Source organism: Opisthocomus hoazin, chromosome 22 (genome assembly GCF_030867145.1).
Source record: "Opisthocomus hoazin isolate bOpiHoa1 chromosome 22, bOpiHoa1.hap1, whole genome shotgun sequence".
NCBI classification, from domain to species: Eukaryota; Metazoa; Chordata; class Aves; order Opisthocomiformes; family Opisthocomidae; genus Opisthocomus; species Opisthocomus hoazin.
Genome location: NC_134435.1, coordinates 10,440,267 through 10,451,871, shown reverse-complemented (window position 1 = coordinate 10,451,871; position 11,605 = coordinate 10,440,267). Strand labels below are relative to the sequence as shown.

At 47.1% G+C, this 11,605-nt stretch overlaps 2 protein-coding genes across 9 annotated transcripts in view; one reads left to right on the top strand and one right to left on the bottom strand.

The window, feature by feature from the left end:
• SFXN1 (sideroflexin 1) overlaps positions 1-1,648 on the top strand; it is a 41,396-nt gene extending 39,748 nt beyond the window's left edge. For 7 of the 8 annotated variants that reach the window (XM_075441479.1, XM_075441476.1, XM_075441473.1 and 4 more), the window contains 2 exons: positions 64-111; positions 1,527-1,648. In XM_075441479.1, coding sequence (XP_075297594.1) covers positions 64-111; positions 1,527-1,623 — 145 coding nt within the window. In that variant the 3' untranslated portion in view covers positions 1,624-1,648. Of the gene's footprint in view, positions 1-63; positions 112-1,526 lie in introns of those variants that run through there. The other variant, XR_012766039.1, reaches the window with a different exon arrangement.
• A 130-nt stretch (positions 1,649-1,778) lies between these two features.
• KIF20A (kinesin family member 20A) lies at positions 1,779-11,034 on the bottom strand. Its single transcript, XM_075441480.1, has 18 exons — positions 10,876-11,034; positions 10,312-10,401; positions 10,061-10,180; positions 8,885-9,023; positions 8,605-8,792; positions 8,372-8,516; positions 7,483-7,683; positions 7,109-7,220; positions 6,945-7,016; positions 6,233-6,376; positions 5,984-6,149; positions 5,564-5,728; positions 4,748-4,887; positions 4,548-4,650; positions 3,679-3,886; positions 3,207-3,298; positions 2,778-2,915; positions 1,779-2,253 (listed from the first exon to the last, which is right to left on the bottom strand). The coding sequence occupies exons 1-18, from the start codon at positions 11,032-11,034 to the stop codon at positions 1,981-1,983; spliced, it is 2,655 nt and encodes an 884-aa protein (XP_075297595.1). The 3' UTR covers positions 1,779-1,980.
• Between the last annotated feature and the right edge of the window lie 571 nt (positions 11,035-11,605).

Genomic DNA, 11,605 nt, shown 5'->3' with positions numbered 1-11,605 from the left:
CTAAGGGTTTTGAGTTCTCTTTTAGAACCCTAAATATTGTAAACCCATTTTTGTCTCCTCTAGTCTTGTGTTTGCAACACCCCTGTGTTGTGCACTGTTTCCTCAAAAAAGGTACGTATCCTGTTACATTATTCTTAATGTTACACCCCCACATGCATGCAAGGTACTGCAGAAAGACAGAAATGAGTGGTCATTGCCCCCTAGAGCATACAGTCATAATTCCCATATAACAAGTGTGATAAACATGAGAATATTCAGAAAAGTAATAACTATGTTACTTATCAGTAATATACAATAGTTGAATTTGGCACGTTTGTTCACAAACTCCTAGCAGCTTGAGATGCAGCTACATAGGGGTAGTGAATGAGAAGTTTGGGCGAGTAGTTTAACTATGCTATTTCAAGCTGAGAAGGTTGAGGTTGATAATACAGAATTAGGAATTACTGGGATGATACATAAAAGAGGCTAATGTGGTCCAAACAATATATTCATGTCCAGTAAGGTTATGGCTTCATTAAATACAATCAAAGCTCATTTCAGCTGGAAGCTCCTCTGGTTATACAGAACAGCACTTGACTAGATGTGCATATTTGTAATTTGATTTTTTCCAGAAAGAATTTTTTATCAATACACAAATTCAGTACTGAAAACTGTCTTAGAAACAATATTCCTTGTAGCCAAAATCATAATGAAACCTGGATGGGTTACCTACACATAAAGTTAGCTCAGTTTGCAGTGTGTTTTATGCACAGGATCTTAAATTCAGCTAAGCTGTCCCTTTCATATTATTAGTGGTTGTCTAAACTTGACAAAGCTGCCAATTGTACTTAAACAATGCAAGCTGGAGCTGAATCTGTTAAAATATTGAGCAACTGAAGCTTTTGACTTCCAGAAAACAATGCCTAACTCTCATCCAACGTGACTGACTGAATACAACAAAGCAGGGAAATAGATGGTGTCAGACTGCCTGGCACAGAATAGAGAACTGTGGTAACAAAGTGTCACCAGGCTACCTAGAGGTGACTGGACAAAGTAGCATCGTCTTGATTTTAACCAAGGCGCTCCATTTCAGAGGAAGGCGAGACCTTAAAGTGTACTGAAGAAAGCGCAGCTGTTCGCAGGACCTGGCAGCTTAATTCATGTTACTTTGAGATGACTCTTATAAAAATAAACCTTTTATTCAACTGAATAAAATCAGGCAGTAAGGTAAATAGGCAAATACATATTTAATAAAAACACCTTGAAGGTAAGTTGCTATTGCCAGCAACAGCCTCAAGCAATGGGTAGATTCCTACCCTCATGGTAGTAGCAACAGCCATTTCTTGACTCTGTAGACTATCTTATTGCCTTTTAAGCAGGAATTCATTTGCCACTGGTCTGAGCATGATTTCCTTCATAAGAAGTTAAAAAAAAAAAATCTCAAAACTCTTTTCACAATCCAGGAAGTTTAACCAGATGCATCATCCTTCTTATTTTACATTCAAGTGCTTGCTATGTATAACCACTTTATTGTTTCTTTTGCTTAGTTCTATGTCTGTAACACGCTTGGAGCCAGAATTGCAAGCCAAGATCCAAGAGAACAGCCCTGAACTAGAACGTGTATACTTTAATAAAGGATTATAATTCAAGGAAGGGAAAATATCTTTCACAGAGGATCTTGTGAACTTATTTTTGAATTATGTGCCAACATAGTTGAAAATGAAAACAAAAGGACAAGTTAAAAGTGAGTTAAACAACTTTGATCATCCACATTGTTTTATATTTAAAGACTTTCCTTGTTGTAGTGTTTAAATTTCAGAAGGTCATTTTGTCCACTTTGGTATCAATTAAAAGTTTAACCATACATACCCAAAAATGTTTACATAAGCTCTCAAGCAGCTACAATAACAATAAACAAGCACATAAAGAAAAACAAATGCTATCATATTGGATTTGCCACCTGTTCCAGTAATAGTGGGGCAGGAATCTCTCTGTGAAAAGTCATAGAGCAACTGAACGAAGTTGCCACCCTCTGGCAGCAACAGGCCGGGTAGCTGAACGTGACAGAAAGTTGTGCAGGAAGGGCTTTTTACCAGGAGGTTGGTTAGGTTGTAGGTTTTCCCTGTTGGCACAGAAGCGTTTCTTTACAGCAGATGTTGGAGGAGCCTGGAGCTTCTGCACCGTGTGGTACTGTTCAGCAATACAAGCTGCTTTCTTCCGCAAGTCTAGTTTTACCAGCATCATGTTGTTCTGCAGTTCTGCCAGTGTTTGGTCCTGAGAAAGGGAAGGTGGTATTTTTAGAGATGCAACAAGTTGCTTAACTCCCTGGCTACTAGGAACTGAAGAAGATAAAGAGCTTTTGTCAAAACTCACTAGCTGGGGTGCTAAATAAGGCCGTGCATAAAAAGCTTCTGGTGTCAACAGTGTAGCAGTTCAATAACAAAACAGGAACAGTAAGGCTAGGAAAAAGCTGAATCCATCCTGCTGCACACACACTGTGATAGCAACTGTGATGGAGTGAAGGGGATAGGGAAGTGAGAACTCTGAATTCTCCTACTTCAAGTGCAGGCTGTCAGTTAACTGAACAGGAACAGTTTGGGTCTCCTTTGGAGAGTTTGATATGCAGTCTGACTCAGCCATTGGAAAAAATAGCAATATAGCTGCCTTAATGTAACAGACAATATGCATCTAGAGAATGTCATTTTTATTTGCAGCTGCAAGAACCTAGGTTATTCTGCTGAGCATGGCAAAGCGCACAGACTAAAACCCCTGTGCAACCTGCAACAAAGACACATTACCTGTCTAGCCAGAATGTCATCACACGTGCAGAGGATTTCTCGAAGTTTCCCTGCACTCGTACTGTGGCAGCACGCCCTCTCTGCAGACTGGAGAGACTCGCCAAGTTTTTGTAACTCTGAACGCAGCAATCTGACATTCTACAGGAGAGAGATTGAATACAACATCTAGCTTTGACATTGCTCTGCAAACAAAGCCACTCCAGGGTAATGCAGACATACAGTACTGAGGGAGGATCCCCTCAGTGAGGTACACTGGGATCACAGATACCAACACCTTCTGCATCTCTACTAAGGGTTTGTTTTCAACACACCCATTTCAACTTCAACCATTTGTTTAAAAACCTGGAGACAGCAGCTCCAAATACTGTTTAAATTGGCAACCGCTTTGTCCTGCAAATGTTCCTTTCTGTAACACAGAGATGAAGTTACCTTCTGTCCGTCCTCCAGCTTTCTGTCTACATCCACAGTAATGGGTTTGGCAGAGGGAGGTGGCTCCAGTAATTTCTGGTACTTGCGCAACTCTAGGAACAGACAAGAAGTCATGAGCAACAGCACATTCATAAGCTTTCAGTTTTTCTCAAGTCAGAACTTCCCTAGAGACAAGCTGCCACAGGCAAGCTGAGAAAAGCTGTGAGTTTGTGCAGACGTGCACAAGCATTCCAGGCTTCTCCCTTGCAGTTACACAAAGGGACTTTAGGATTTGAACAGCGAGATGATCCTGCCCTAAAGTCCATTTTCATGTGAAAATGAAGCCCCATCCATCCAGCACATTATTCCTATCATCTACCATTGAGAATAGTGTTTTCAGGATGTCTGAACCCAGTGTACCCTACTGAAGAGAACTATCACTAACCCTCCGCAAGGATTGCTCAGCCATAGTTCAGAGCCAGTGCTGCCTCACCTGCTGTTGTGGTTTTTAACTCCAGTTGACATTGCTCCAGACTGGCTTTAGTATCTGCCAGCTCCTGTTGCAGAGCGCTTGAGGTAGCCACTCGCTTTGATCGACGCAAGCCTTGCCCCGAGTCCTTTTGCTTCGTATCCAGGCTCTCCAATTTTTGTTTTGCCTCCTGCAGAGCAACTTGGAGCTCCTCAATCTTTTCATCACGCTCCTTAAAAAGCAAGTTTGTTCAAATATTCAACAAGATTTTCTTAACACAGCTTTTCTGAAGCTTTCAATGTCTTTCTTCCAGGAGACTCTCAATCACACACTTAACACGTTGGACCCAGCCTTTAATGTCCCTTAACTGAAAACAGTGAACCCATTTCCTGACACCCTAAACCACTTTTTTCCCAGCCTCTAAAGACAAGGGACTTTTTGAGAGTTGGCATCTTCAGAGAGGTCTGCAGCAAGTCCCAGAGGCCACTCAAATGCCGTAGCATGAAAAATACACAGGCCCATAGCCATCATCATGACTAAGATTAAGAAGAGAAATTCACAGAACTTGTGTTAATCTGAAGAGTGCAAAGCAAGCCACTAGCAAAAAGAGTAAAAGGGGAGAGAATCACCTTGAACAAACAGAACAGTCAGAATGGTCGCACATTAGCTTCCAGATTTAGGGCTGAAAATCAGAAAGCTAGTGAACTACGTAAAGCAGGAGACAAGAAGCAAAAATTGTGGATCAAGCTATCAAATAGTTGCACAAAAAATACCACAAAAAGCAAAATTTTTCCCCTCAGTTTGCGTAAGTCACCTTCCTGGACTCAAGTACCCCGAGTCCCCTCCCAGCCCACTGCCACTATCCTGATGTCATTCCATTGCCCTGAACAAACCTGGATCTCCTCCTGGTAATAGTCGGTTAGCGACTCCTTCAGGTTATTCAGTTTATCCTCATACAGTTCCTCCAGGAGCTCCTTTTGAGCATCCACATGTTGGCTACAAAGACAGCAAACAACTACAGGTCAGGGTCTGGCAGTTCTTAGTATTGTAGCCCACCCTGAACAGAGGGAGAGAGATTCAGCATAAGCTGTACCTGCACCATTGCTCCTTCTGTTGCATGTGCTCCAGCATCTCATTGCAGATCTCCTCACGGAGGCGCATTTCTAGTCGCAGCTTCTCCTGCCGCTCTCGCACCAGCAGTTCTCGTGCAGCTTCCACTACACGCAACAAGTCCTACAAGAAGGACACAGAGTCCATTGCCCACACTGCACAACAGAACTAAGACCTAGAAGCAGCTAGCTGATCCCATATCCATAGGCTGGGGTCATCTAGGTTTAAGATTCTTTTAGTCACTTGGAAAGAGAAGTTGCCAGGTTTGCTCTTAATTCCTCTCCCATGAGATGGCTTAAACACCGCACTCCAGATGGAGATGTCTTCAGAGCAGCTTCCTCTACTGCACTGCCCAGGGCTGCACCTGCATTCGCTACCTTGATGCATTACAACTCAAGTCTCTGTAGGTGTATACGATTTCCATCTTGATCCTTCAGCTATTCCAGCTGCCCACTTTGAGTATCTAGGAGTTTGATTGTTTTTCCTCAATTAATTTAGCCATTTGTTTTGCATGTTTTCTGATCTCTAGATTTCCCTTGCAGAGTAGAGATCTTATAGATCTGCACCCAAGCCCTATTCCACAGATGACAAAGTGTTTCTGAATTAAGCATGTGCCTCAGATTTAGACCAACTGTGGAATGTTTTCCTCAGATTCCCAGTTTCCTGGGTCCCATATCCTTTGGAGGTTCTCGGTCATCTCCTGGTACAGTGCTGAGCTCCAGCCCCACCTCCCAGGCCAAAGCCAACAGCCATGTTCTCACCCCTCTATCCATAAAGGCTGTACAAATTCACAGCCCACCTCCTTCTCATACATGGAGACATCTGCTTCATCCTCACTGTCCTCTTCCAATTCCACTTCTTCCTTTGCTGCTGCCTCTGAACCCTCGCTGGTTCGCCTGTTGTGCTCTTTGATGATTGATTGGATGGATGGAAGTCCCAGCTTTGTGGGAGGCGCCTGAACAAGCTGAAAGGGGAAAGGCCACCATTACTAGTCCACAAAGCCTAGAAGTCGCATAGTCTTTAAACATGGCACTTCTCTGCAGCCTGTCAGCCCTTTCAATTTAACAGAATCTGGAGACAACTGTAAAGGTAATTATCCACTGGAGAAGCATAGGGAAGGCTTGCAAGCATTCCCCCTGCGTTGTGATGGAAAGGGGCCCATTCCCACAGAAGCAGGACGTATCCTGAGCATGCCGTGATCCTGATGTGTGCTGCTTACCTGGCTGGCAATGGCTGAGAACTTGGCTACATACAGAGTTTCATCATACGTAGATGCACACTGATTAATGTTGACAATCATGCAAGAGCGCCCACGTCCAGTGAAGAAACCCTGGAACACGCGGGTTAGCTTGCTGTCCCGGAAGGGAACCACAGTCTGCTTCAATCTATGGGGAGAAAAAAAAGAGTGAGCCCATGGAAAAGCAAAACAGCCTCCCCACACGCTCCCTGTGGCGTTCTGGATGCTCACTTGGACTGCTGGTTCTGGCGCAGGGCAGCAATGCAGCGGCCCAGTGTGTGGAGGGAGGTATTGATGTTGTTTGCTTCTTTCATTCGGTCCCCGCTTTTCTGGTCTTTGCAGCGCTCTGACCCCGCAAGGTCACACAGGGATAACCTGAAGACAGCACAGGCAATATTCACATGACCTACTAGGTTTATCCTAGTCTATCCAGGTTTACAACTCAAGACACCCTGCGATCACCTACCCTGCTCCCCCATAAGGGCACAGAAAGCTCTTTTGGGGTGCATGGGCTATTGCTGGACAGAAAGGTCTACCCTAAGTGTAGAGGTTACATAAAATCACACCAACTGAAGCTTTACAGTGTGAAGTTCAAAGATCCCGTGTCATTCTTCAGGACAGCCACTTCCCAGGTACTGAGCCAACCCATTCCCAGATAACTACATCCCAGGAACAGGCATCAGCAGCACTCAAGTCAGCCCTTCTGCAAGGCCAGAGTTATTCACATTTACCTGCATTCAAAAAGCCTGAGAACTGCCTCAAGCTGTACTTTGCAGTACTCCTCCCAAACTCCTCAGTGAGTTCCAGGACTTAAGAATGGGAACATTTGCTCCTTCCAAGTACTTACAAAAAGACCTTCAAGATACTTCCCATACCCACAACAAAAAAGACAGGAAAGTCCACCCCCAGAACACCCCCAAATCCTAGAGAGCATGAAACTTACTCGCTGATTTTTGGAACAGTTTCACTGCCACCTCTTTGCAAGTGCAGAATCCGAATGGAGAAGACGCTGTGACTGTAAAGAAACACGCAGATGTTTTAAAAGGGAAACGCAACCTTTAAAAGCCCATCACAATTGTATTTCTGCCTAAACAACCCCCTTCAGACCTGCGGCTGGAGTTCTGGTTCATGTGAGTGCTAGCAAAGCTCTGGTTTTTCCGACCCAGTTTCAGAAGCTTCCAGGCCTCATCGGCATCACAGACATTGATCCAGTTCAGATCTGGAAAAGCAGGCGCACATTGGGCAAGGCAGTTAGGAGACTGGCAGAAAAATAGTTATCTTGGCCCCAACTTCACCATTGCATTTCCTTAACATCAATAAACTTAACATTCCCATAATCCAGACATCAGAGACCTCTGAGGGGCCACAGTGGACACTGTGCTCCCCAACACATCACTGCTAAGCCACCCACCCATCTCAAGTCTCCCCTCAGGTGCGATCCACCTAGCAGGCCACTAAAAACATCTTTCAGGCAAATCTACCTTTCACATAGGGGTTGCCAGTCTGGTCTTCACAGAGCCGCAGTGTCTGCCTCTTACGGTTCTGACCAGGTAAAGCCGGTTCTAACAAGTCATAGATTAACTCATTGTAAATCTCAAAGAAGGAGACCCAGATGGAGAACTGCACATCTCCTGTGTTGCTGAGTGAAATACAATCCAAGTCAGCCCAGCGGGGGCCCAGTTCTGGGGAAAAGATAAAGAAAGAGAAAAATCGTGACTGCAGCTTTTCACAGGTCCAATCTCAATGGTTTAGCTATAGACTGAGGTGTCTCAGGCAGGAACACTACCCCAGACTCAAGTCTGCTCTATATACTTCCTCCTGTTTGGACCTACATTAATGCTTGTCCCCAGTCAGACAGCCCAAGGTTTCCTTTAACCCTTCTTCATGTTAGGGGTTCTATACACTTGATCTTGACTCCAGAAGCACGTGATATTTCAAACAGGAGCTCTTCCCAGTATAAGTGAAGTTTTAGTGCTTTTTTACCTCAGATACACCGTGCTTTTGGATACCTAATCAGCTCGGAGTTCCTAGGTTTGAAGGCCTGAGCACAAGTGCACTTTGGCACCCTGCTCTCCAGCTATACCCATCGCATGGCATTCAGCTCATCAATAACCATATCCCATGAATGAAATATGTGGCTATCAAGTAACTTTTCATTTCACAAGGCTTGAGTGGCAAGTTCTTCATATGTTGGCAAGACGTACATACAAAGTTCTTCAGCCCTAACATCCTTATCTTCCAAAGGGAAAACTGTGAGACTACAGCACCTTTGCTCCCTTACCGACAACACGGCATCCAAATAGCCATCACCCTTTACTCCCTGATCCTCCAACAAGAAGTAGGTAGTACATAACAGGCTTCCAGACATACCTTCTGTCTGGCTGATGTCTGAATGGTTGGTGAGTTGGCTAGATGAAGAGAGGCCAGCAACTCCACTGTCAAAACTGCCACTGGTGGTGGCCTGGAGCTGAGATTCGGCACTACGACTCCTCTTAAGTGGCGTTAACAGCTCCTCCTGGAAGGAGACAACAGGAGCATGTAGTATGACACCATCCTTTCCCTCTTATTATTATTATTAAACCTCCAAGAAGCTGCGTGCTTACCTCCCACAGACCCCCCTGCAGCATGGTCTGCTTCTTGGTCTCCTCCTGCCGCACCTGCCTGCTGTCCAGCCACATCACCTCATTGGAGAGCGCAGGCTTCAGATCCATGGCTTGGTACAGCCGGTCCCCAACGCTGTTGAAGATGACTGCTAAGGAGCGAGGCAGAATCCCCCCATCTTTGTTGCTGCCTGAAGCAAAAACAGCAACGGCAAGCTGAGGATTGACATGCAGAAGCAGACAACTCCCTCAACAGGCTGCTGACACCCAGTGCTTTTCTTACCCTGAATAGTGTGAGTCTTCCCTGAATTGGTGATGCCATAGGTGTAAACCAGCCAGTGCTGCCCATTCAGTACATCCTTTACCACCTGCTTCATTGTCTCGTCAAAGAACAATTTCTGCCCCGCATCTGGTCCAAAGATCTGCAAATAAGACACATGAAGAATAGCCTTATATAGATCTTTCCTATCTTTTGACCACTGATGGTTGATCAGGTGATACTATGTAGTCCTTTCTTCCCTCCACTACCCTTTAAACACCAGCAGCAGACCCACCAGTAATTCCAGTCCAAGCTCCCTACAAAAACAAGCTGGGTTTAACCCCAGCTGGCAGCTCAGCACCAGGCAGCTGCTCACTCACTCCCTGCTGGTGAGATGGGGATAGATTCAGGAGTGTGAAAGTGAGAAAACTCATGGGCTGAGATAAAGACGGTTTAATAGGTAAAGCAAAAGCTGCACACACAAGCAAAGCAAAGAATTCATTCACTCCTTCCCACTGGCAGGCAGATGTTCAGCCACTGCCAGGAAAGCAGGGCTCCATCATGGTGACTTGGGAAGACAATCACCATCACTCCAAACGTCCCTCCTCTTCCTCCTCCTTCCCCCCACTTTATCTGCTGAGCATGATGTCGTGTGGTATGGAACATCCCACTGGTCAGTTGGGCTCAGCTGTCCTGGCTTGTGCCCCCTCCCAGCTTCTTGTGCACCCTCAGCTCACTCACTGGTGGGGTGGGGTGAGAAGCAGAAAAGACCTTGACTCTGTGTAAGCACTGCTCAGCAATGACTAAAACATCTCTGAATTATCAACACTGTTTTCAGCACAAACCCAGAACATAACCTCATACTAGATACTGTGAAGAAAATTAACTCTGTCCCAGCCAAAACCAGGCTTAATCCAGTAACATCTGGTATCCCTACAGCCTCTAGTGTGTTTAGAGCCTCATGAATAAAACAGGAGTTTGGCATTTGCTGCCAAAACGAGTTGTCAGATCAGCTTAAAAAGAGAAAAACTAAGGAAACAGCAACAGAAACAAACTTTAGAGGACTGTACAGGACTACATAGTTCGCACAGTGCATTGAAATCAGTGTGTATTAGTAAGACAGCTTTTCAAGCTGTGAGGCTGGCTTAAGCTTGAAAAATGTAAAATGCAAAACTGGGATTGTTTGCTCCAATGACCTACCTGGGTGTAAGAAAATCTGTGCGCTGCTTGTCCCACTCCACGTTCTGTGCTCCGCATAGTGAAGGAGTCCTTAGGGGCTTTTAGAAGAAGGGTCTCCGAATTCTCAATGTAGACACAGCCCTAAAGAACATGTTAAACCACATCATCACAATGGCTTACAAGAGGCCGTAGCATAGACAGCAAAGGGTAGAAGTATCTCCCAGCTGGCACACAGGCAACCAGCTCAGAGACTGCTTCATTCAGTGTCTCACCTGGTCTTCGCCTTTTTCCACTTCTGTAGATTTCAGAGGTCGAACTCTCAGATACACCTTTAATTTTCCATTATTCTCTTCAGCTACAGGCTGCAAAATCAGCATAGGTTAAACATGGTAACCAGAGAAGCACTACACAACGAGCTGTCAGGACACTGACAGGAACCACAGCACAGCACACACACATGGCTACTCTAACTAGTGCTCGGTAACTAATGGACACTTCTCTACTCCTAGAATCTCCAGCAATGCCAGAAGCTTTCTTAGGCATTCACCAGCATTTCTTTTGTTTATCTAGTGAGTCAGACCAACAGCCCAAAGACCTGACACCTAAACCATCCCCCAGACCAAGCGCCACACTAAGAGGCATCATGTTGAGAGGCACTGCCTGACTGTGCCCCTCACAGCACACTGCTTGTAACAGGAACTGCTCCCCCGTCACAGCATTTTGTTCTAGCCTCTTCTGAAGAGCCTGTCGGCCCCGCGTCGCAACACCTTTGTGTGGACACAGCAGCCACAAGTCAAGACACTGCCCTGTTCGTGACAAAAGAGCTCCGGCCTCACCTGCTGGGAGCACTCCGGGTTTGGAGAGATGGCAGAGAACTCGGACAGCAGGTCCTTGCGCACATCGGCCCCGAACCCTGCTGCTGTGGACTCGAGAACGGGGGAGGCTGCACCATCATCGTCAGAGAACAGCCCTGGGGAGGCAAAGGCTTGCGCCATGGCGGCTCCTGGAGAAAGAGGGGCGCAGCGAGGGTGGGGTGATGTTATGGCGGCCTGCTGGGAGTCCCCCCGCAGGCACCGCGCCGCACAGCCTGCCACCACCGCCCCCTGAAACCGGATGCAGACCGCCACACGCACCCACACCCCCGGCACCGCGCAGGGCCCCGGCCCCCACCCGCACGACCCGGCCACACGGGGCCCCCGCACGCAGAGCTCCGCGCAGGCCGCCCCCCACCACAAACCCGCACCCTCAGGCCACCGCGGGGGCCCGCTCACAGGCGCCCAGCCTCAGCGGGCTTCTCCGCTCACCCACGACACCGGTGCCGCCGCTCCCCACAGCCCCCCGCCCCGGCAGGCCGCTGCCAGGCCCCGCGCCGCTACCTCCAGTACCTCCGCTACCTCGCGGCCGTGCCGCGCCTACTGCTGGAGTTTCAAACCTCGCTGCCTGCCCGCTCCGCCAATGAGGGGCCGCTCCCGCGCCGCCACCAATCAGCGCCCGTCGTGGGGCTGCAGGGGCGGGGCCCGAGCGCTCGGCCGCCCGCGCGCCCGGGGACAGCGAGGAGAGCGCGGG